The sequence below is a fragment of the Myxocyprinus asiaticus genome, chromosome 8 (genome assembly GCF_019703515.2).
Source record: "Myxocyprinus asiaticus isolate MX2 ecotype Aquarium Trade chromosome 8, UBuf_Myxa_2, whole genome shotgun sequence".
Taxonomy (NCBI): Eukaryota; Metazoa; Chordata; class Actinopteri; order Cypriniformes; family Catostomidae; genus Myxocyprinus; species Myxocyprinus asiaticus.
Genome location: NC_059351.1, coordinates 45,600,257 through 45,625,859, shown reverse-complemented (window position 1 = coordinate 45,625,859; position 25,603 = coordinate 45,600,257). Strand labels below are relative to the sequence as shown.

The following is a 25,603-nucleotide window of genomic DNA, read 5'->3' as shown; positions in this document are numbered from 1 at the left end:
ACTTTGAGACAAAAACACTCATATATTGTTTTGCAGTATTAACTACTGATACAATCACTGAATTTCCTGAGAAATGTAACCAGAGTTCATGATAAATGGTTGATAACACTGCTAGTTCAAACTCAAGTAAAATATCTTTTTTTTGCACTTTTCCGATATCTTGTGTGGCCCTCTGGCATCATAATGCATAAGGCGTTGTTTAAAAAAACAGCATCAATAAGCTTGGATAACTTTTAGTTTCATTCAGGTTGTAAAAGAGAATATGAATTTGGTTGTAATTGGCTCTGGTACAATTCACATATGTAGGCTAAATGTGAAAGTTGGTATGGGTTGGGAATGGTGTATCTCAGTGTAAATAAATGTTTGTAAATGTAAACCATTTTTATAGGTAAAGCCAAGTTTTTACACTTCTGCTTCTACAACACAGTTTGCCTACTATGGCAGAACCAAACCAATAATACTTCTCTGGATAATGCTTCATCCTGTGGTTCAGTGGTTTCTCATGAGTTATATATGAGTTTTCGGGAGAGATGGGGTGGGTATTTGCATATGCAAACAAGTCTTCATGTTAAGGTCAAAAATCCTCCACATTGTTTCACAAATAGGTGTAAAGAACATACTATTGTAAAAGAATAACATGTTGACCCCAATGACCCTGTTGCATTTGCTCTGGAATTAAAGACAAGTGCAGGCAAATCAACTAAAAACATCCTGTACCATCATTGAACCACCAGAAAATAACTTCATCAACAGTGATCCTTCCAAATTCTCCAGTGCCTGCGAATCTCTGCAGGTCTCTAAGCTATCAGTGTGATCAGGAATAGTAGAAAGCCTTCACTTTGGGGTTCCATGATGAGTGCATGTCTGATGATACAGAACACTGCATCAGAAGTCATAAAAACAAAACATTATTTGTGTGGATATAAGCAAATGGAGGTTTATCTTCTGTCTGTTATGACTTTTGACAATCCAGCATCACTGATTACATTGTTTTAGTTGTCTACTGACCTCCTCGGCAACCTGACAGTAAATAAACCATAGATTTACAAATTACACTGTATTCTAACTGTAGGATGACATGCCCTGTACTTGTCAAAAGACTGTCTCATGGATAAACACATCCCTACAGAGGTTGTAAGTAGCGCAACACCCTCTGCATAGAGTATTCCAAATGTTTGTGCAAATTGTCCTCATGATAGCTTGATCCTGGAACCTACATTTAAAGGTGCTACTTGTTGATATTGCCAGCGCTGGCAGCCTAAGCCAGCAGCAGAGTAGTGAATGGATGTTGGGATTTCAAACAATGGCATGATGTCATGATGAAGTCTGATGTGTCTATTGAATGTGCGCATTGAGGCATGATCCCAGATTGTGCGAATGAAGCAGGCCCCAGGCTATGGCTAAGCACTGGACCATCCCTCAAACAAAGTTATCTTACGGTGATCTGCCTACACGCCGTCGCTCAACGTTTCCTGCTCATGAGGGACGAATTAGCTGACAGCCATAAAAATACATAGGATGCAGGGAATGACTAGCAGTAGCCTATAGGTAGCCTTAACCAATAGTTGGAAAAAAAGCTGGGCACAACATGTCCCATGTGCTCTCAGTCTCACTAGATGAAACTTTGCATTGTATGACAACTATGACAAGTTTAGAATGAAAATGTAAGCTTAATTTGAATGAATGTGATTATATTTGGCGGTACCGTTGGTTTGAAAAATTGTTAAATTGCTAAACAAATTGTATTTATTTGTAGTGAAGCTTTTGTATTGATATCAAAGAAGACTTCTGCTGAAAAGTCCAGTTTAGACATGCATTAATTTCCATGTTGGGCCAAGTTCACTTATGCTAGTTAACACTGATCTAGCTTGGATGAACTACATAACTTTAGCTTGTCATGCTGGTGATGACTAGCAGGATCTTTCGAGTTTTGCTAGATGACCAAGAAGTCTTGCAGGTTAAGCTAGGTTAGAAGCCTGCTACGAATACCAGCTCACCAGCCAAAACATAACATTAGCTGGAGACCAACTGTACTGTATTTTCAGCAGGGTCATAAGCATGTTTACTGATTTCATTTGTGAATTGGAATCCCTCAAGAGGTCACTTGATGTCTTTGTGAGCAATATTGATTTAAAGTACCAGTGTCTGTCTTGAAACAGTAGAAAAGTAGGTTCTGTACCTAAATATTGGGCTGGGCTCACTCAGAACTCCTGCATGGTTTGACTTCATATGTCTGTCCTCTTGTTCTTGTCGTAATCCCCATTAATCTCTATTCCAGCACCAGCCATTTGATGGATCCAGTGTGGGTCTCTCTCTTCTCTGTTCTTTGTGCATACCAGAGATACCAACTACAATAAGGAGGATTTACCTGATTCAGTTCACTTCCATTCCATGTGGGAGACTGAAAAGTGAATGAATCCTCATTGCAGCCTTGTCTATGAATGAGATTATCAAACTGTCTTTCTCCTCCTTCTGGACATCCCTCTCTAGAGTAGCAAAATCACTTGCAATACAACACACTTGGTTAACATTGTGGGCTTGGATACCAATCTTTTTTTTAGTTGGATTAACCACTGCCATACTTCCAAATAATAAAGATCTCAAACCTTGGTCACTCGCCCGTTACAACACCTTGATTCAGAGACACACTGTCCCTGTCTAAATAATGCAACAATTTGCATATTGATGACTACAGTAATATTCAAGTATTGCTGGTCAACAGTATATATTGTGTTTTAGATGCTGGTATACTGGTGTCCCCACCAGGCTTCTTAGCCAGTTTACCAGCAAGACTTCCTTAGTCTGCCGGCTTTACCAGAAAGACCATGCTCCTCGACCAGCTTTACCAACTAAGTTTTGCTGGTGAATAGCATGGCTATGCCTCTAGCCTCCAATTAGGTCAGCACCAAATCATCTTGGATCAGCATTAATATTATACTAGTCTAAGATGGACTTCTCAGCAGGGATAGCAAAAGAATAACAATCTTTTGTTGGATGTTCTCCAGTTTTTCTTGTTTTCTGAATTTAGCCAGGTTATTAAGAAAAGCAACCTTTTAGGAACACATTTTTGTAATGTTCAATTTAATCTATAAGTATGGCTACATGATAAACTCCAAGACCCAGACTGGAGACAAAGTGTCCACATACATAGTATCAGGATTTTAAAATGGTTATTTTTCTGTAAGTATGGAAACAAATGACCATCTAACCACACCCTGGCTGGAAGTCCCAGCATTCAGTGGCATTTTATTTATCACATGCGATATTGAATTTGCAGGAGAAAGGCTGGAGTAAAGGTAATCAGTTGTTCTGACCAATCTCACAGGAAATGGTTATGTGACTTCCTTTGTGTGTTAGCATGGGTTAGGGTACAGCAAGAGGAAATAAAAGCCCATGGCAATACAATGGAGACATGGAAGATAGAGTGGTCACAAATCACAAAGTGTTGTGATAAAAAAAAAAAAAAAAGAGTGCAATGGCCCTGTAATGGAATGGATAGTAAAAAATGTGGCAAAAAAAGGTTAAAAAGAATAAATTATGACCATCACTTCAGACCATGGTTCATTGTGTACCTGTGTCCAGGGCCTCTTTCTTCGTAAGTTCCCAAACAAATGGGCAACACATGCAGGGCAAACCCCTCTGGACAGGACTCAGTAGGGTATCTGCATCTAAAAAACAAGGATCACATGTTCAAGAGTAGTGAAATCGAAAGTTTGGACAGGGAGGATAGATGGTTTTAGAGATGAGTGAAGGAGACCATCAATGTAAAAAGGAGCAACCATCTGTAAACTTAATTAAAATAGCTGTCAAAGATCAACAGTCCAGTTAATTCAAAAAGTAGGAATCCCATTAATGCTGACGTGTGAATTTAAAAAAAAAATAGAGCTGTCGAAATTAACGCGTTAAAGCATGCGGATAATTAAAAATGTTTAACACTGTAATTTTTCTTTAACACTAATAATGTTTTTATCATTTTCCACATTACATTCTGACTTTTTTTTAGTTCCGTGTGAGTTCTGAACACTGGCTGGAATAGGGCAGAAACTTTACGAAGTGTTCAGGGTCATTACACTGATGTACACACCACAAACACATAACAGTGATTCCATGTCAATGATCAAGTGATGGAAAAAGGACATCTTAACCATTTTGTTGTTGTTGTTGTTTTGTACAAAACAAACCCAGATGGGACCTGTGAAAAGCTGCATCCACGTGACTCGCTAGAGTGAAGCATCAGCTCTTCCTCTGCGCTGTTACACTTCCGTCTTACCGAACAATTCGGATGAAGTATCGCCAGTGCTTAGAGCAAAACGACATTTAACAAGAAGTTTAAAATGGCGAGAATCATGTGAATGCAACTTCAAGATTGCTGTAGCAAAGTATATTGCCACAATTAGTATTGTGGAGTATGAGGGTTTAAGAGATTTAATGCACATTTCAATGAATTCTCAATCTATGGGGACTAGCTCTTTAACAGCTTTATTCTGTGGAAGGCTTTGATTGGAAAATGTTAGTAAAACATTTTTGTTATTGGTTTCTTTCCTAAGAAGGAACTAAATGCATTCAAATTTTTTGCAGTCAATTTTAAACTCTCAAAATCTGTAAATATTTGTGATTAACTATGAAAAATCGTGCGATTAATCTTGAATAAGAATTTTAATCGACAGACAGCACTAGGTAAAATAAATTCTGGTATCCCAGCATAATATGTAGAGTTTGTTTGAGTGACCTGTCCAGCCAGACACAGCAACATTAGCTCGACCACTGGCATGAGTTCGTCACACTGTGAATTTGGCCACAGTAGGTCGAATATTTTGCTGCTTAAATCAGTTTGTGCTTACTGAAACTCGAATCACTGCCCCCAGTGGCCGAAGTTGGAATTGTTTTTGAATGTATGGGTATGTGAGTGCATCCAGTTTAGGGGTGAAATCTCCACAGTATTTTTTTATGTAAATGATTATACATTCAACAGGAATACATATTATATTAACCATAAACCAAACCATCAGCAGGGTAAAAATGTATTTTTAGAACGAAAATGCATCCTCTGTCCACCATTGTTTATAGAACACAATTACTTCCTGGTTTTATGGGACCAGAATCTTTGTCTTGGGGGTTGCTTGTGCAAGACAATATCAGTAGCATAAGAGGGAGATGTATTCATGTTGGAACTGATTAAAAAATGTGCGAAGGGGGATGGCGCTTGTCAGAAATCCGGCTGAATGGGGTTTATTTCAAAGTACATGAACTTTCAGAAGCAAGGAACATGCCGATTTCTTGTGTGATCATGTTGATGAGTTTGGGGAAGGGCTGTCTGTTTATACTACCAATGAACGATAGGGGGAGTTTTCTGAAATGTTTTTTAAAACAGTGATTATTTTTGCATTTCCTTTTGGTGATGCTAGCAGCACAGAAATTACACACTTCGGCTTTACCAAAAGACAAATGCATGCTACACTTATAGCCATCATCAGATCTTCTGGTTGACTGGCACTTTCTCTAAGGCAGGACTCTGTCAGGGCATAGGCAGAACTATTTTTAACATTAGGTCAAAGAAGGCTCCACTCTCTTTTAGGTGATAACGCTGATCTACTGGGTGTCTCTATCACTCGCCAATGTTTCACAGCTTCAGGGCTCTCTTTAAAAAAGATAGAGATGATTTTAGTGTCATAATTAGTTTCACACATACCGTTTGTGGAAAAAAACAACAACACTGAAGTACAACAATTAAAACATTTCTGCAATACATTCCTGTTTTTGCAGCAAAATTCACACCTTAAAGGTGCACTCATCCCATCGGTCTCAGTAGTACTTGTGGTTTTGGACTCTATACTGACACCCATCGTCCTGGTTACTGGAAGTTTGTTTACCAAATGCTGCCACTTTACACCAAATATCTTTGTTTATCTTCTGTTTTTTTTTTTTAAATTTTTTTTTTTTTACTTTTAGTCTGTGTTTTCATCCATCTCATAATACACACATCCCTATAATGAACATTCTTGTGTGCAATCCAAACAAATTTTCATGTGTTGTTGCACGCTAGACTGTGACTGTGCAACTGCGGCTCGCGAGCTCTCTGCCCTGGCTGAAAACCGCTTTGTGCTCGTTGTGCCATTTATCCATAAGAAATGCAGGTTGTAGCGGTTTGTTTCATGACTCCAGAAGGGACCTCTTGTTTGGACATTTTATCTGTCCACTTGCACTCATTCTGTTCAGACTGTCTGGTAGATCACTTTCCTCTTTATAAATATCATACCATCACTATGAACTAAATTGTTGACTCTGGCTCCATAATAAGTATGTTGTGTTTGTTGTTTTATTTTATTTTTTTGGTTTGCTTGTTTTGTTTACATGTACTTTTATGTTTGAGCCTTGGCTGAAAGCACTATATAAAGTAAACATGCTATCATTATTAGTTATTATCAGTGGTAGTAACTTGATTAATTGCATGACTCTGGTTGTCATGTGCTGTCAACATGGCAGCGCCCATGAGGGGGCGACCAGTTCCATGTAAAATTAAACAGCTTTTATGAGGTTTCTGATATGACTGGAGTCTTCATCTATTGTGAGTATACATCATTTCTTTATGTGTAAAACTTTTTTAATTTGAAAAACGTACTTAGCGCACCTTTAAGTTGTTGTTTTAAGTATCGCACAACCCAAAGAAAAAAACAAATAGATGTTGATTTCAAACAGTTTTGCAGCAGCTTCAACATTACCTTCTAACAATGTGAAAACTTGGGTATAGCCCCTTAAACTACTTTTCAAATGAAAGATTGTCTGGCTAACTTTTACTTTTTTTCCACTAGGGACAGCTGGAGAAAAGTCAGGTTCTTACTGAACTACTGTTCTTGAGTGCAGGGATATGTTTAGGTTTGTACTTTCTATAAATCAGAAATGAGCTGTCATATAAAGACATTTGTGAGTTATGGTTCAGAAACCATTGTTATGAATAGCACATTTATATCCCTACTAATTGTGTGCATGATTGGACAAATCTTGATACTAGGGTTGCCAAATGTCCCATACACGTTTTGTTCTATATTGAAGCCTCGGCGAAATGTCCCTTATTGAAAACTTTGTGTCCCATATTGAAGCAGAAAAAATACTCAAACGTCCCGTATTCGTATGACAAAATGTTTGCAACCCTACTCAAAACATGGAGGTGAAATGGGATATTTAAAGAACCTATGAGAGAATACAAAGACACAGAAACAATTTAAACTTCTGTTTTCATGCAGGAAATATAGTAGACATAGGTAAATTATATACTTCTGAATTAGACAACAACAGGCTGGCATTTTGTTAAATTGCTTACTTCAACACCCAACAAGTCCAAAGCCCAGCAAAAACAAATGCCTGTCTACATTTTTAACCTCATAATCTTAAAGCTGAGTTTGAATGTCAGATCTGAAAGGGAGTCCATTGTCTAAGGTATCAGCAAAACTATTGTTATATAAGAGACATGAATTAGAAATTATATAAAGATTTCTGCTGAGTGTGGAAAGTCACCATGTTTTCTCCATTGTTTCAAAAGGGTAAAAGAGAGAATAAGCATTGACACAAGAACACAAGAGGAGACTGAGACAGACACCAAGAGGTTGGTCTGCTTTCTTTGTCTACTACTTTGAACATTGCGAGTGTTTGGTTTGGCTTTAGAGATTGTTTGGAGAGGCTTTTCACGTAACTATCCGTAAAGCTGGTAGGATAACAACAAAGGTCAATGAGAGGGACTGAAGAATAAAAGCAATAAATAAAGGAAAAGTTTGTCTTTTCATGTGTAATCATCAGGTGGATTAACGCTGTCTAGATGGGTAAAATGTGAGGGGTCAGGTCAGGTCACCATACTTACAATGGTCCTCGCAATGATTGCTGGGTAAATAAAGAATGGATGAAATAAAGGGGTCAAGGTTTGGCTGGTTAGCTTTTTAAGCCCCTGCTGGTAGATAACGCAACCATTATGTGGGCAAAAAGAAGGTTTCTTTTTTTACAAGAAAACTTATAAATTGTATTTATTTATATTATAAGTAGATGTATTAAAAGTGACAACTACTGTATGTTTTGGAGAGTTTATATTTTATTTAGTTTAATGAATGCAAAAAGGTGTCAGAGTTTAAGTAAGTAGACCTGAGATAAACTATGGCCATTTGCACTTTTGACATTTTGCTGTTCAAGCAATACATGGCGTTGGTCCACATTATCATTGTATACCCTGCTCTGCCCTTTGCAGGTCTTATTTCAGAGGTTATGTGATTCGGGCACATGGCTATCCTCTTCACACCATCCTTTACAGCAGGGCTAAATGAAGAGAAAGGCATTTTATCACTGTCCGTATGACCATGATTGAAGAGCGAGTGCTAGGATTCACAGGGGTGTTGATGACAACTTAAAGTACTGCAGTCACACTATGTCTTAAGTGGTTACTGTACCCACCATGAGAGCAGCATTGGTGGTATTACTGGTGGCGCTTGCTTAGGCAAGCATCACTGCAACTATTGCTCATACTCTGGTTTTGGGATTTTTCAAATCCTTTAACCCCAAGTATTATACCTTAGTGTGTAACTTGTCCCACACTGTTTGTGTTACGTGCATGAATGATCCCTCAGATCATGTGGCTTGTTAAGGAGAGATGTATTATTACTCATAATCAAATATAACAAAATTTCAAAGAGAGGGCAGGCCTTTTTTAACTTTGTCCAGGAAGAGACCACAGTAGCAACCACTCAAAACACCCTAGCAACCACCTAATAACCAAATAGGAACCACATAGAACACCCTAGCAACTGCATAGCAACACACTAAAAACCATTCAGAGTACCTTAGCAACTACATAGCAATATGCTAAAAACCAATTAAAACACCTTGGCAGCTGTATAGCAACACTCTAAAAACTACTCAGAAACTGCTATTGGAAACTACTTAGTGACATGTTGAGAAAAAAAAAAACATTAGCAACTTCAAAGAAACACCCTGAAAACCACCATCAACAAGGGAGCACCACTCACTTTTTCCTTATTAAATGTGAACATGTAGTTGGTCAAGTGTTTTCACAGTCTGAAAAGTCATCTGTCCTTATACCAATATGTTTCTTCCATGCTTTTTAAACTTCAGAGATGGATGCAAATGCATTTTTAGTCATTGTGAGTGTCAGAAACCAACATATGAAACTGTTTTTTAAAAAAAGAAACAAAACTCAAGACATATCTAACTAAATCAGGGGTCGGCAACCTATGGCACACGGAGTGGTAATCACTGGCATGCCAGCAATGGCGAGAGAGGAGTAGACTATTTTATTTATATCAATTCGCAACTGCATTCCAATCTACATCTTGATGTAATCCTTCCTCTTGATCATGCAGCGTGTTTTCATGAGCTGAATGGGAGACTAAACAAAAAGTTAAAATGTGACGAGACTGCAGTATACCCAACAGACTCGTGCAGCGCGTGCATTTGCGCATCATGAGATGGCAGAGCTTCACTTCCGGTTAATCGCGCGAGTAAACGCGCCGCTTTGCTTCGGTCAAACTGCGCGGATGACAGCCTACATTCCGTGTTTCATTTGTTTCATAAGGACAACACCACTATTATCCTTGAAATTTCCAACCCAGCATACAGGTATACCCTCCTTAAACCATGATCACACTCAAAATTACATTAAACAATTAAAAGAGAAAACATAAACCCACATCGTGGGGTTCAAAAATCTAAATTAAACCTGGAAATAAAGTTATAGGATTTTGCAGGTGCAATTCACCAAAAAGGGCTGAATAGTTGATCGGCTTGTAATGTGCGAGTCTCGTCACACTTTAATAGTGTTTAACCTCCATTGACCAGGAAAATAAAAAATGGCACTCCATGTCAAAAAGGTTTCCGACCCCTGAACTAAACGGTAGCCCAAAGCTAGTCTGATCACATGATGCGTCTCTTCATTGTCCCCTTTCCAGTCCCTGTCTGAGGACTCATTATGTGCCTGCATTTCACATCACTCATATAATTAATGTAGGATTATATAAGAGTGTGGTGGTGGGGGTAAGCACCGGTTTGTTAATGGAGAGCGAGATCAGGAGATGAGAAAGTTAAGGATCATCACCAGGGGCCGGTTGCACCAGCTATACTTACGTTACAACTTAGCCTAGTTGTGGCGTAAATGGGCACTAAGTCACGATTTACAGACTGATATTTTATGACATCAATGAGCTCATGTTTTGCGTGACAAGCTTAAGTCTTTTCGACATATATGATGATGTTGGCATTTACACTCCTTTACATTTACGAGAGAGAAAAATCTTAAGAGGCTCTTCAGCATGAGCGTCGCTCAGTGTCAAGTTTCAACATATTAAAATATATATAGGATATTAAAATGAATAAATGTCTATTTTTCCAGCGTTTTGTATTAGAATTTATTTATCACCCCTTATTTATTTTAGATACAGTTCCTATATATTGTTATTTACATAAGCTAAATATACCATTAGTGAAATCCTGTTTTATTACATATCATATTTCAATGGGGGTATAATTTATTACAGCGACAGTTATGTGAGCAAACAAGGTTTGAACATCAACCGTAGCGAGATAAACTGAAATGCAGGGCTTTTTAACACGTCTGTGTACAAATTTGAAGGCTACTTATTGGATAAATATGGGTAAACGTCATAGTATGCGACTACGCATTACTTTATTGAAAGCTTACGACCTACTGGTTAAGTCTCGCCTTAAGAACAGGTGGTGCAACCAAATTAAGCACTGACTTAGTTACAAACTATCTAGTAGTTACTAAGCCCTTAGTGTAAACTTTACGTCCCAACTTACGTAAGAACTTACGCACAGCTGGTGCAACCCTACCCTGGCAATGATTGTCTCTAACAGCTGTTTGTCATTGCAGTGAGAGAGGAGACGGGCTTTAAAAGCCAGTCAGACGCCACTCAGAGGGGGAGAGTTACGAGACCTGAGTTGGAGAAAGACAATTGCTTTATGTCCACTGAAAAGCGGAGTTTCTGAGTGTGACTCCTGAAAAGCTTAAATATTGAGTTTAAAGAAAATAAAAAGATACCGTTTGAGTTGGATTTGCCGTCTCCCGCTTCCTCCTATTCTGTGAACATTTGTTACAAAGAGATATATTTTTGTGTGTTGGTATTGTGTAGTCTTCCATTTTCTAAAAGCGTTTGTGTCGATGGCAGTAAGAAACATTTAAATGCAGTGAGTTTTTGATGGAAGAGTTTAAACACACATAGTTTAACTCTTTTCCAAAATCTAGTGAGCTGCCTTGCTGTTATGCCTACATAGGCAGCATCCTCATAAATGACAGGATCGGAATGCTCTACATAGGCGGCAACTTTGCGTGGCACGCGCGCCATACAGATGGTGCTCCTCACGAGCAGGGCCATAGCTAATGGGGTGAAAGGTGGTAACGATTCTAGAAGCCCACAGGTCTAGGGGACCCACAACAAATTTTAGACTGTATTTTTTTTTATATGAAAAGGACCCAGAACAATATAGTGTCAGGGGGCCCAGAATTCCCTGCTACGACCCTGCTCATGAGCATTCTACTTTTAATTCTATTAATTACTACACTAATTAACACACACAAATATTCAGCAAAATAGTAAATTTAAAAAAAAAAATTAACTGTGTTTATTCATACTATTTTGAATTAAATAAGAAATCATATTTATAGTAAACATTTATGCTGCATTCACGTGCTATCAGAATTATACTAAATATGAGTTTTGCACTCAGAAGTGTTGCATGAATGCCCCTTTTGCTGCAAAGCTGATTTGCATGTGAAAATGATCAGTGGTGAATATGCAGCCAGTTTGCAATAAATCTGCCATGAACTTTCGATTTTTGTAAGGGAATAGCCTACATGTCATGCTGCCTTAGAATTTGGCCAAAATTAGGTACCTCAAAAAGCAGCATAAGTTGCTTACTTTTTGGAGTGTTCTTATGATGCCTTAAAATACTAGGTAGGTAGCTAACTAGGCTTTGGATCAGAGCTTTAGTGTTATCTCTGCATCATCTTAGTTTCTTTTAAATCAAATATTGTCACCAACTGTTCAACAACACAGTCATATCAGACAGGCTGATCACTCAGAGAGCAGTTTGAAACATTTAGCATTCAAAATAATTACCAGGAGACCACGAGTCGATTTTCCCATTGTTTCTCAATACAATCTTACTTTCCTTCCTGATGATTAGATACTCCAACTAAAATAGAGTGGCAGGCAGGCATTGTGAGTAGGGGAGTAGAAGGAGGTGGAGAGGGAAGGGGAGACGGAGGGAGGGTAAGAAGGAGGGCAGAGAAGGAGAATGAGGGAGGCATAGCTCTGTTGGTATTTCTTGGTATGTCCTTAAAGTGTAAGGGCACTTCCAAGACTGTGGCCAGCCTGCAAGCAGCTGTTCCTGATTATCAGCGCGTCTGCAATCTGTTGTCCCTTGGAAATAACAGTGTCCCTACTCAGGCACCGAAGACGACAAGGAGCCTTCTAAGAAAGAATTGAATTGATTTGTCTACTTTTAACTCTAATATCAGAAAGAGTCTTTCTTGTGTGGCAACCGCAGTGGTGACTATCTACAAAGACCTTCTGACAGGCTACCTTTCTTGATCAGTATGACACCAACCACATCGAGTCATCCATCCTCAAGTTCATGACAGAGACATTTTCTCTTCTTCAATCAGAGTAATGAGTCCATTGTAACCATCAGTCAAGAGCCTCTCCTTCACTGACAAGATGAGAACAAGCGGCAATCTGTCTGCAAACGGCCTTGCATCCACAACTCTACCGTCAAGAAGATACGTCTAGAAGAATATAGTTTCATCACCTTGATCCTGCTGAGGTGTCAACATACCTGCGTCAACTCTTGAAACATCCCTACCACTGAGGAGGCATCAAACAGGCTGGCTCTACACTAGATCATTCAAAAAGGATCTTTAGTTCACAGCCCTAGGCTTTGAGAGACACTCAACCCTTAGGCAGTAATCACAGATAACATACAGATAGAACGAACAGTGATATCAAAGTGAAACAGCTTCTGCTAAAGCTGAGAGGATTCTGAGGTACTGTGGCTGTCAGCCCAGCAAATATTTCTGGCAAGTAATCCCATATTTTTACAAGCAGAAGAGACAAGAGGGGTTCTCAGCTCATGTAAAAGTATAGAGCATCAATACCCAGTCTTAGAAGATTCTGTCAAGCATCGTCCCTAAACAGGCAGTTCTTTACCCATCAGTCTGCAGAGAGACAAACAAACACCTGTCGGATCTTTAAGAGACACCTTTTGGTCCACTTCTGTTAAAGGTATGGGAATACATAAAGAACATGGAGGGTTATATAGATATATATTCAATTCTATATACATCAAACCTGCTCAAATATGAAATTGAAAATGAGTCACTGTACTCGGTCGATGTATAAAATATATATATTATAATAAGTATAAAAGTTGTCGAGACAAAATTAATACAGTTCTGTACAGAATTTTTGCAGAAATATGACAGTGCTTAACAAAAGTGATATATACACACACACACATAACAGTTAGTTCTGGCCCATGAGCACTTGGATGCTTCACTGTTTGTATCACTCCACTTGATGTATCTCTTCACATTTATTTTTGTGACATCAAAGATTTTAGCCAGCAGGTGGCAGCAAAAGACCATTTTTGTGTGTAAATGAGTCAGCTGAGGTGACCTGCATCGCCAGTTAGTCAGTATTTTCATTAATCCGTACTCCGTGATTTCTCGGATTACTACTACACTACTAAAGCTGTGAAATAACTCACCTTACCTCTTGCTTATGTATATATGTATATGTATGTGTGTGTGTGTGTGTGTGTGTGTGAGTGTGTATGTGTATATATATATATATATATATATATATATATATATATATATATATATATATACACACACACACACACCGATCAGCCACAACATTAAAACCACCTGCCTAATATTGTGTAGGTCCCCCTCATGCCACCAAAACATATGCCAACCTGCATCTCAGAATAGCATCCTGAGATGCTATTCTTCTCACCACAATTGTACAGAGCGGTTATCTGAGTTACTGTAGACTTCGCCAGTTCAAACCAGTCTGGCCATTTTCTGTTGACCTCTCTCATCAACAAGGCATTTCAATCCACAGAACTGCCGCTTACTGGATGTTTTTGGCACCATTCTGAGTAAATTCTAGAGACTATTGTGTGTGAAAATCCCAGGAGATCAGCAGTTACAAGAAAACTCAAACCAGCCCGTCTGGCTCATGCCACAATCCAGTTCACTAAGATCACATTTTTACCCCATTCTGATGGTTGATGTGAACATTAACTGAAGCTCCTGATCCGTATATGTGTGATTTTATGCACTGCTGCCACATGATTGGCTGATTAGATAATCTCATGGATCATTGTTGGTTCCAGATTGGCTGGTTTGAGTATTTCTGGAACTGCTGATCTCTTGGGATTTTCATGCACAACAGTCTCAACAATTTACTCAGAATGGTGCCAAAAACATCCAGTGAGCGGCAGTTCTGTGGATTGAAATGCCTTGATGATGAGAGAGGTCAACAGAGAATGGCCAGACTGGTTCGAACTGACAAAGTCTATGGTAACTCAGATAACCGCTCTGTACAATTGTGTTAAGAATAGCATCTCAGAATGCTATTCTAAGATGTGGGTTGGCGCTGTTTTGGCGGCAGGAGGGGGACCTACACAATATTAGGCAGGAGGTTTTTAATGTTGTGGCTGATCGGTGTGTGTGTGTATATATATATATATATATATATATATATATATATATATATATATATATAATGTATATGTAGTGTATATATAGTGTATTGTATCATATCTTAGTTACAAATATCTAGTAAAATTAGTCAGATTTCATATTGTATTTTCAGACTTTTTTTTATAATGTTTTCCCTCTTCCAAAATGTTGTCACTACCTTACCACAGAAATACACTGTAATACAAATGATTATTTTTATCTATTAAGAATTTATTTCCATCCCCCCTCTAAAGAATATTTTTATGAATTTTTCTAGAAGATTTTCACAGCCATTTACTTCAAAATGATGGGATCCAGCTACTCACCATAAGGCCTTAATGGACAGGGATGCAGTCTCACATGGTCAAAAATGAGGCTCAGCCAATGGACAAAAACGCTTTTGTGTTTCTGCATTTCTAAATAAAGTTTAATTAATCAAAAATTAAACCCTCAATAGAATACAAAATTTTTCCTTTCACTTTAAAGGAAATTGTAAAGATGTTTTAAAAAACAACGCTGAAATTTAGGGGTTATGGACAGCCACTTCCTAATAGAAAGTCCTCTATAAATGGTGATTTTGTATATATTAGATTATTATTATGTAAATTATTGCCTTGTGTTTAAATAGCTCATAACATATCATTATGAAATATCCAATTTCTAAATTCTTAAATTGTTTTTCAATAGTTTGTGTGTACACTATGGGGGGCAAACAGGAAATAAATATATAAATTCTCAATATATATTTATAAACCCTGAATATATAATTGCATGTTGCAAATCTGAATCTAAAATTGTAAATCCAAATATATTATAAATCTGAATATATAATTGTTAATCCAAATTGTTGTAAATATGGATATATAATTGTAAATCTTAGTAAATAGTTATAAATCTGAATAAATAGCTGTAAATTGGAATATAGTTATAAATTGAAATATATAGTTATAAATCAGAATATAGTTATAATCTGAATATATGACTGTAAATCTGAATACAATAAATCTTACCCTTGTTGTAACTGCTGTTAGTTAATCAGATAAAGTTGAACTATACTGTATATGGCCTGGTTTACTAATTTACAAAACACTGCAAATCTACAAATCTTTCTCTTAAACGTCCCGGGGGGAACGTAAAAGGCCCTATCTCCAGATGCCCCTGCTGTAAAAAAAAAAAAAAAAGAAAGAAAGAAAGAAAAAAAAAACTCCTGCATTGTTCTCCTTTCCTCGGGTAAACAAGTAAAGGAGAAGGGAGTGGGTGTCACCCCTTTCCTCCACAAAGTTTCTCTGACACAGAAAAAGCACTGAGAAACGTTCACATACAGTACAGTAATTAGTTTGGGATTATTGTAATAAGTTACTGTATGTTTCAATGTTCTTGTATTTTTACATATGTGCCTCAAATGTTGATGTAATATTTTTCTTCCATATTTATCTGCTACAAATTAAAGTAGTTTAGAATTCTACTACTTATCTCTAAACTGTGTAAATTAGTCTCAAATATAAAGAGTGCTGTTGTTACAACTTACCCCCCTAACACTAATAAAAATGATTTTGATGTTTTTAATTTTGTGCATGATGAATGTATGGTGATAATCAAATCTACTCATTCAAAAAAAGTGTTACAAGCTTCCACGTCTGTTCGGGTATGATATTTTCCTTTTTTAACATGAGCGAAAAGCTTGTTTGAATTTTTATATCAAAATAAACAATAGAACCATCTCCATTAACATGATGGCAATAAAATTACAGTTTAAACCAGATGTGAAATTCTACTTTCTTACCCCAAGTACAGGAATCAGTACATAAATAATTTAATTAATACACTAAAGAATAAATAAATATCTAAATAAATACAAAAATAATTAAAGGAATAAAAAGAGAAATACAGAATTTAAACTCGATGAATTTTATATTTCCTTAACATTTTTGTATTTTTCTTACCATTTATTTATGTATTATATCGTGTATATTTTTTTGTTAATTTCTTTAAGTATTTTGTTAATTTTTTTCTTTCTCGTTTATTTCTTTATTAATTTCTGCACATTTTTAATCCTCTAAAAATAGTTTTTATTTATTTATTTATTTTATTTATTTTTATTTATTTTTGTCCTGTAAGTCCTTTATATTTTTAAACAGAGACTTACAACTTAATGTCACCTTAAAGGAAAAGTTCACCCAAAAAGAGAGATCCATACAATGCAAGTTAAGATCCATCTGGAGATCCATACAATGCAAGTTAATGGGTACCAAAATTTTAAAGCTCGAAAAAGCACATAAATCCATCGTAAAAGTAATCCATACGACTCCAGTGGTTAATTCAATGTCATCAGATGCGATGTGATAGGTGTAGGTGAGAATATTTATGTCCATTTTACTATCAATCTCCACTTTAACTACCACCATGTACTCCATTTGTTTTTGTCGATTCATATTCTTCAAACATATTGCTACTTACTGGGCAGGGAGGAGAATTTATAGTAAAAAAGGACATAAATATTGATCTGTTTCTCACCCACACTTATCATATCGCTTCTGAAGACATGGAATAAACAACTGGAGTCTTATGGATTAATTTTATGCTGCCTTGATGTGCTTTTTGGAGTTTTAAAAATTTGGTACCCATTCACTTGTATTGTGAGGACCTACAGAGCTGAAATATTCTTCTAAAAATCTTCATTTGTGTTCAGCAGAAGAAAGAAAGTCATACACATCTGGGATGGCACGAGGGTTAGTAAATGATGAGAGAATTTTCATTTTTGGGTGAACTATCCCTTTAAGAAGGTGGGTGGCCATCTACAATAGTGATTTCACCCCTGTAGCTAATTCATTATTGGTTAAACTGATGGTGTTGCAACTCACCATGTTACTTACAACACTTTCTGATCTTCTACTCTAGCATTCAAACTATACTAATTCAAGAAGATTAAGTTGCAGATTTTACAACCATATGCACAGTTCAGATGGTTCCAGTTTTAAAACAGAATGATCTTGAATCCACCACCTAGCTGAAGACTGATTTGGCTTTTAAGTGTTGACATTAACCTCTTTGGCCTCAATGCCTTGAACCCAGCCTGTTTCCTTTTCAAGTGGCTTGTAAGAGGGAAATCATATTGTTTGGGATTGTTTCCTCAAAGTATACAGTTTCCTCACTTGTATACAGACTCCAGGTGGGTGGGTGCCCAATCACATTCAACCTGGTTCCCACAATTGATGTCACATTGCCTTTCTTAGTAATGTGTTGGGAATGTTATAAAAGGTCAAACAAATTATATATTCAAATTTTACATAATTATGACAAAGTCAATCCAAATTTACTAACTAAACTACTAAATCAAACCAAACCTAGCGTAAAGCAAGTAAGTCCTTTTCATTTATTTTCAGCTACTAAGAAGCCAATAGAGCGCAACAGTGCCCACCCACTTTTTTTTTTTTTAGCGTCTGGGTTCTGGAAGTATTTTTCCAGTAAATTTTTTGCAGACTTTTCATTAAATCCTTCATAAAAGAGTTGTAAGCCATGAACCAAACCAATCAGCTCCAAAGTGAAGCACAACATTACAAACTTCATTTTGAGGCAAAAGCGTATTTGAAAATTGGACAAGAAGACAAAGGTAGACTGTGTACTTACCGTCTTTCACAAGGACACGAACTACAATCCCATGAAGCATTGTGAATTATGTAATCGAATAAAAAATAATTATGGGAATATATTAAACTATTAATTTTAGTTTGTTTATTATAAGTATTTGATTGCAACATTCACAGTGCGTCATGAGAGTGGGCAGTCGCTCCTGGGCTCGTTTCATGGGCTTTGTTGGCCACAGTTCTCTGATTGGTGAAGCTTTCACAGCTGGACCCTGGTTAATGTAGTTGTTCACCAGGAATCTATCAAACACGACTTTTAAACAATGAAGTTGAAATAACGCAGACTGATGGCTTCGGCGGAAGCATATACCATCGATGAACAACCTCAGAGCTCATGGTAGGTCTTAAACTTTAAAACGTTTATACAGTAAGTTATCATTGAAAATCAGTTTGTCTATAGAAAAAAATGTATGGGATTTTCTGGAACCAGACTGTCTATTGATAAAAAATTTAAAATCTCTCCCATTGCTGAAACATATTCTTAAAATAATAGTGGTGGGGCATCAAGGTCTGACCTGATAAGCTTCTGACATAAAAAGGGTGGCTCCTAATAGGGAATGTTTACACAGAGTGATTCTGCAGTTAAATTTACATCCACATTTGTTCAGTGCTTTCCCCAGAGAAACTGCACACAGTCTTACCCAAGTTCTCATGGTAAAGCACTGAGAGTATTGCAGCCTCCCTGTTCCCATAAACTCCCTGGAGGGCTGTGAAAATGACATAGAGATATAATTATACACATTAAATGACATTTAACTTTCTGTCATATAGAAATCTACCGACAAATGGCTAACTTACTGTAAAGCTCTGCATCTTATTTCTATCTATACCTTGAAAAAAAAGTGCAGTGTTGTCCTTGACCAGACATTAACCTGATTTGAACCAAATTATAAATTGTATTTGAATATAAAATGGATGAAATAATTTACATCTCATTGATTAATCTGTCGATTAATTTATCTGACACATTTCCTCAGTTGTCTGCTTTAGAAAGATAACAGGAAATACTCCAATACCCAGAAAAGATTAATGCCAGTAAATATTTGCTTCTATGTTTATTTTTAGTTGCTGGTTTCTTAAATTCCTTAGTCTCTTTTTCCCAGACTCCAAGCACTTGACTGTGTGGGAAAAGTTTATGTCGAAGCCCTAAACACACACAGACAAAACCTAAATATACAGTCTCTGCATGTTTGCAATCTTTGCCCCTGTTTTAGAATGGCATGAGAAGGCACAAGGCAGTACAGTATATCACTATACTGACTGCAGAATTGCACATTCAATTTAAATAATGTATTTCAAAAACATTCTTCTATAGGAAGAAGTTGGAACAGCATCAAGGTATCAGACTAAATATTAACAACGATAATGTAAACTCTATATTGAACAGAAATGTTATGATTTTTATTGCACTATACTTTAAATATATTCTGTAGGCCTGTTGTAGTACATAGTGCTCATTTAAAGTTTATACCAAGTATTTTCTTCGATTATGTTTTGCTGGTCAATACGACACTTTATATAAAACACCTATTGGCATGGATGCAGCATCATGCAAAATGTATGGTTACCAATACAGTTGTAGAAATATTCAAATCTGCAGGCATATTTGACACCCATGATTAATATATTCTAAACCCGAAAGTATCTGATAATAGAGGGGTTACAGGGGTGTAGTATACTGCTGGTCATCTCATCCCATGATCAATTAGCATTTACACTACAAATGCAATATTGTCACATCCATTTTCTACTACCACCAAATGTGGTTTAATAATTGGATAACAATAATCGGATTACAAAACTATGAGAGCGTTTATATGCATCGATTATGCTTAATAAGTAGAAATGTGTGAGGTCATGTAAACACCTTAAACAGTTTTCCTTTAACAGGCCGGGTAAGGTCTTAAACTGTTTAATCATAAACCAATTGGCACACAGATTTTTGCCCATTACCCTGATTTTGCTCTGCATGTAAACAGCTTTGCTGGCATTCTTACCAGCTTATCCAATGCACTCAGGTGTGGTGTTCACGTTTAGATGTCAGAAGCAGAGAATAACCCGATTATTTCAAATCTCTTGTAAAGCGGTTTTCTTGCATTGTCTGATTTTTTTAATAAACTGATTTTCGGTAGTTTTCAGCATACTGACGTGCATGCAAACATGATATTCTACCCTGTCTACATCTGTATTTGGTGTTGTGCACTTGTGAATGGATTACCAGAAACATATCTTAATACCAGGTGTAAACAGATGTAACAAGCAGTGTAAACATTCACAGTTTCTTTTTTACTTTACGTTCATTTACACTTCCTCTCTTTTCCACAGGACTCTTCACTAAACCTCCTGACTTGTCATGGCTGACTGGAGCTTGCTGGGGAACTTTCTAGAAGAAGTCCAGGAACATTCCACCTCAGTGGGAAAGGTGTGGCTCACAATCCTCTTCATCTTCCGGATCCTGGTCCTGGGCACGGCCGCCGAGTCCTCCTGGGGTGACGAACAGGAGGACTTCACCTGTGACACAGAGCAACCTGGTTGTGAAAACGTTTGTTATGACCAAGCCTTTCCGATAGCGCACATACGATACTGGGTGCTTCAGATAGTGTTTGTGTCCACACCTTCTCTTATTTACATGGGGCACGCCATGCATAGCGTCCGCAGGGAGGAGAAAAAAAGGAAAAAACAGGAAGATGAGGGAGCTCAGATAGATGGAGAGAAGTACCCTGAAGAAGAGAAGGATTGTGGGAAGGAGGATGAGGGCGGATGGGGGAAAGTTCGACTCAAGGGTGCCCTGTTACAAACATATGTACTTAGCATCCTCATTCGCAGTGTGATGGAGGTGATCTTTATCGTAGTCCAGTACTTGATCTATGGAGTCTTCCTTAACGCACTCTACGTGTGTAGGGCAGCTCCGTGTCCACATCCGGTGAACTGCTATATCTCACGACCTACAGAGAAGAACGTATTTATTGTGTTTATGTTAGTGGTTGCAGCTGTATCGTTGTTACTCAGTATCGTAGAACTATATCATTTGGCATGGAAGCAGTGTAAGAAGAGTTTGCAAGGGTACAAGGCTTCCAAACAACAAAATACGCCTTCCACCGTGGCTGCAGTTTCACCAAATCCATCTACGCCAAACCGGGCGTGCACTCCACCACCTGACTTCAACCAGTGCTTGGTGACATCACCACCATCTTCCCCTTCTATACATACACATGCACACTCTCTCACACACCCAAGTTTCCCGCCCTTTCATGACTGTCTGGCGCACCAGCAAAATTCGGCGAACATGGTCACCGAACGTCACCATGGTCAGGACTTCCTAGGAGTGGATTTCTTCAAGCTGAGCTTCTCACAAGGTGCAACAGAGATGCTCAAATCTTTTGCCTCTCCGTCATTGCTAAGCAGTGAATTTGTTGAGGACAAGCGAAGGTTTAGCAAGAGCAGTGGGAACAGTAGTCGCATGAGACCAGATGACCTTGCGGTATAACATTGACCAGTCACATTTGGACAAAGGATGTGTAGTGTGACTAGGCATAAGCCTGGTACAAATAATGTTGCACTCATCAGACTGATCCAGAACATCTGTTCACACATTTGCACAAATGGATCATGTGAGAAATGCAGTTCACAAAATGTTGTTCACCATGAAATCAAAATTGAATCTATTAACTTTCTTAATGCACGTTCATGGTCTTATTGTCAATTTTTCAGTGCATTTTATTTTACATGGAAGTAAAATGGTTTGCAAACAGTATTTCATGTTGATTTTAATTTCACTTTAAGTCAACAAATATGTCAAAATATAATGCACTGATGAAATGCTTACAACCAATGATGCAATATATATATAAACTCAGTATATATAAGAAACATCCTCTCACTTTCAACTGCTTTTATTTTCAGCAAACTTAACGTGTAAATATTTGTATGAACATAAAAAGATTCAACAACTAAGACATAAACTGAACAAGTTTCACAGACATGTAATAATGTGTCCCTGAACAAAGGGGGGGTCAAAATCAAAAGTAACAGTCAGTATCTGGCATGGCCCCAACTGCATTAAGTACTGCAGTGCATCTCCTCCTCATGGACCGCACCAGATTTGCCAGTTCTTGCTGTGAGATGTTACCTCACTCTTCCACCAAGGTACTTGCAAGTACCCGGACATTTATGGGGGGAATGGCCCTAGCCCTCACCCTCCGATCCAACAGATCCCAGACGTGCTCAATGGGATTGAGATCCGGGCTCTTTGGTGGCCATGGCAGAACACTGACAGTCCTGTCTTGCAGGAAATCACGCATAGAATGAGCAGTATGGCTAGTGGCATTGTCATGCTGGAGGGTCATGTCAGGATGAGCCTGCAGGAAGGGTACCACCTGAGGGAGGAGGATGTCTTCCCAGTGTTGAGATTGCCTGCAATGACATCAAGCTCAATCCGATGATGCTGTGACACACTGCCCCAGACCATGATGGACCATCCAAATCGATCCCACTCCAGAGTACAGGCCTCAGTGTAATGCTCATTTCTTCGATGATAAACACGAGTCCGACTATCACCCCTGGTGAGACAAAACCACGACTTGTCAGTGAAGAGCACTTTTTGCCAGTCCTGTCTGGTCCAGTAAAGGTGGGTTTGTGCCCATAGGCGACGTTGTTGCTGGTGATGTCTGGTAAGGACCTGCCTTACAACAGGCCTACAAGCCCTCAGTCCAGCCTCTCTCAGCCTATTGCGGACAGTCTGATCACTGATGGAGGGATTGTGCATTCCTGGTGTAACTCGGGCAGTTGTTGTTGCCATCCTGTACCTGTCCCGCAGGTGTGATATTCAGATGTACCGATCCTGTGTAGGTGTTGTTACAAGTGTTCTACCACTGTGAGGATGATCAGCTGTCCTTCCTCTCTCCCTGTAGCGCTGTCTTAACCGTCTCACAGTATGGACATTGCAGTTTATTGCCCTGGCCACATCTGCAGTCCTCATGCCTCCATGCAGCATGCGTAAGGCACGTTCACGCAGATGAGCAGGGACCCTGGGCATCTTTCTTTTGGTGTTTTTAAGAGTCAGAAGAAAGGTCTTTTTAGTGTCCTAAGTTTTTATAACTGTGACCTTAATTGCCTACTGTCTGTAAGCTGTTAGTGTCTTAATGACCGTTCCACAGGTGCATGTTCATTAATTGTTTATGGTTCATTGAACAAGCATGGAAAACATTGTTTAAACCCTTTACAATAAAGATCTTTAAAGTTATTTGGATTTTTACAGTTATCTTTTAAATACAGTGTCCTGAAAAAGGGACGTTTCTTTTTTTGCTGAGTTATACATAGGCAAAAAGGTCATTGAGAAAGAAAGGATGAAAAAATATTTATTTATTAGGCATGTTATGAGAGCAGAGAAGGCTTTGGTGGCCCTGAGAAATCGCCACTGATAAATATGAATATATATATATATACAGGGTTGGGAGGATTACTTTTAAAATGTATTCCATTACAGATTACAGAATACATGCTGTAAAATGTAATTTGAAACATATTCCATTAGATTACTCAAGGTCAGTAATGTAATCTAAATACTTTGGATTACTTCTTCAGCACTGGTAGATTTTTTCACTTGTTTTGACTATAAAAAAATCTGCCAGTACAGTAACACAAAATACATTTTCTGAAAAACCTAAATATCTTATGCAGTGTAATCATGTTTTAAGGATTCTAATCAAGAATAAGATTTTTGTCCTAATGTAAAAGGTCTTACTAGAGAGAACAAAAATATAACCTAAGGTTTATTTTCTTGATAAATAATATGACGTGCTTGGTAAAAAAGTGCATTTAAAATGGCTAGAAAGAGCATTTTAGCTTAGCATAAAGATATACATGTTCACATGACAATTTACACACGGTTTATTTATATTTCTTCTGCTCCAAACTTACTTCAAATTTACTTCTCTGTCTGCTCGTCTGATGTTAAACATCATAAAAAAAGTGTTTCACCGCTGTTCAAATGCTCATTGAATGGCATAATTTATATGGATAAATGTTTTCCATCTGAAAGGACTAAATATTAAATGAAACAAATGACAATAAAATGCAAAGTAATCTCTTCAGTAATTAAAATACTTTTTGAATGTAACTGTATTCTAATTACCAATGATTTAAATTGTAACTGTAGTGGAATACAGTTACTAATATTTTGTATTTTAAATACGTAATCCCATTACATGTATTCTGTTACTCCCCAACCCTGTATATATATATATATATATATATATATATATATATATATATATATATATATATATATATATGGTTATGTAACAAGCGACACACACTGGCGGCCAAAAGTTTGTAATAATGTACAGATTTTGCTCTTATGGAAAGAAATTTGTACTTTTATTAACCAAAGTGGCATTCAACTAATCACAATATTTAGTCAGGACAGTAATAACGTGAAAATTACTATTATAATTTGAATTATTTTTAACTATTTCAGAGTTCTCATCAAAAAATCTCAACGTGTAAGCAATGACAGCTTTGCAGATCCTTAAGCTGTCAGTTTGTCCAGATACTGAGGAGACATTTCACCAGTTCCTGTAGCACTTGCCATAGATGTGGCTGTCTTGTCGTAACTTCTCACACACCTTACAGTCTAGCTGATCCCACAAAATCTCAATGGGATTAAGATCCATAACACTCTTTTCCAATTATCTGTGTTTCTTTGCCCACTCTAACCTTTTCTTTTTGTTTTCTGTTTCAAAAGTGGCTTTTTCTTTGCAATTCTTCCCCTAAGGCCTGCACCCCTAAGTCTTCTCTTTACTGTTGTACATGAAAAGTCTTGGTTACTTGCGTAACCTCCGTTCCCTGATGAAGGGAACGAGACGTTGTGTCGATGTAGTGACACTAGGGGTCACTCTTGGGAGCCCGAGACACCTCTGGTCTTAGATAAAAGCATACCACTCCCCCGGACATACGGGTATAAAAGGAGCTGGTATGCAACCACTCATTCAGGTTTTATGCTGAGGAGCCGAGACAAGGTCCCGGCCATTTCAGTGGCTAGTTCAGCGTTGTGGTAGGAGGGACACAATGTCTCATTCCCTCCATCAGGGAACGGAGGTTACGCAAGTAACCAGGATGTTCCCTATCTGTCACTCACTCGACGTTGTGTCGATGTAGTGACACTAGGGGTCCCTATACAAAATGCCGCAACTGG

The 25,603-nt window shown here is 37.7% G+C and overlaps 1 protein-coding gene across 2 annotated transcripts; it reads left to right on the top strand.

The window, feature by feature from the left end:
* The first annotated feature begins 12,280 nt into the window (after positions 1–12,280).
* Positions 12,281–23,650, top strand: LOC127445312 (gap junction alpha-5 protein-like). 2 transcript variants are annotated; one of them, XR_007897960.1, is made up of 2 exons: positions 12,281–13,295; positions 15,042–16,330. XR_007897960.1 is itself a non-coding variant. In XM_051705304.1 (2 exons), exon 2 carries the CDS (start codon positions 20,762–20,764, stop codon positions 21,893–21,895), a length of 1,134 nt encoding a protein of 377 aa, XP_051561264.1. In that variant the 5' UTR covers positions 12,284–13,295; positions 20,734–20,761; the 3' UTR covers positions 21,896–23,650. The 2 variants fall into 2 exon arrangements, 1 of the variants encoding a protein (XP_051561264.1); XM_051705304.1 differs by lacking the exon at positions 15,042–16,330 and adding an exon at positions 20,734–23,650 and having other exon boundaries at positions 12,284–13,295.
* Positions 23,651–25,603: the final 1,953 nt, after the last annotated feature.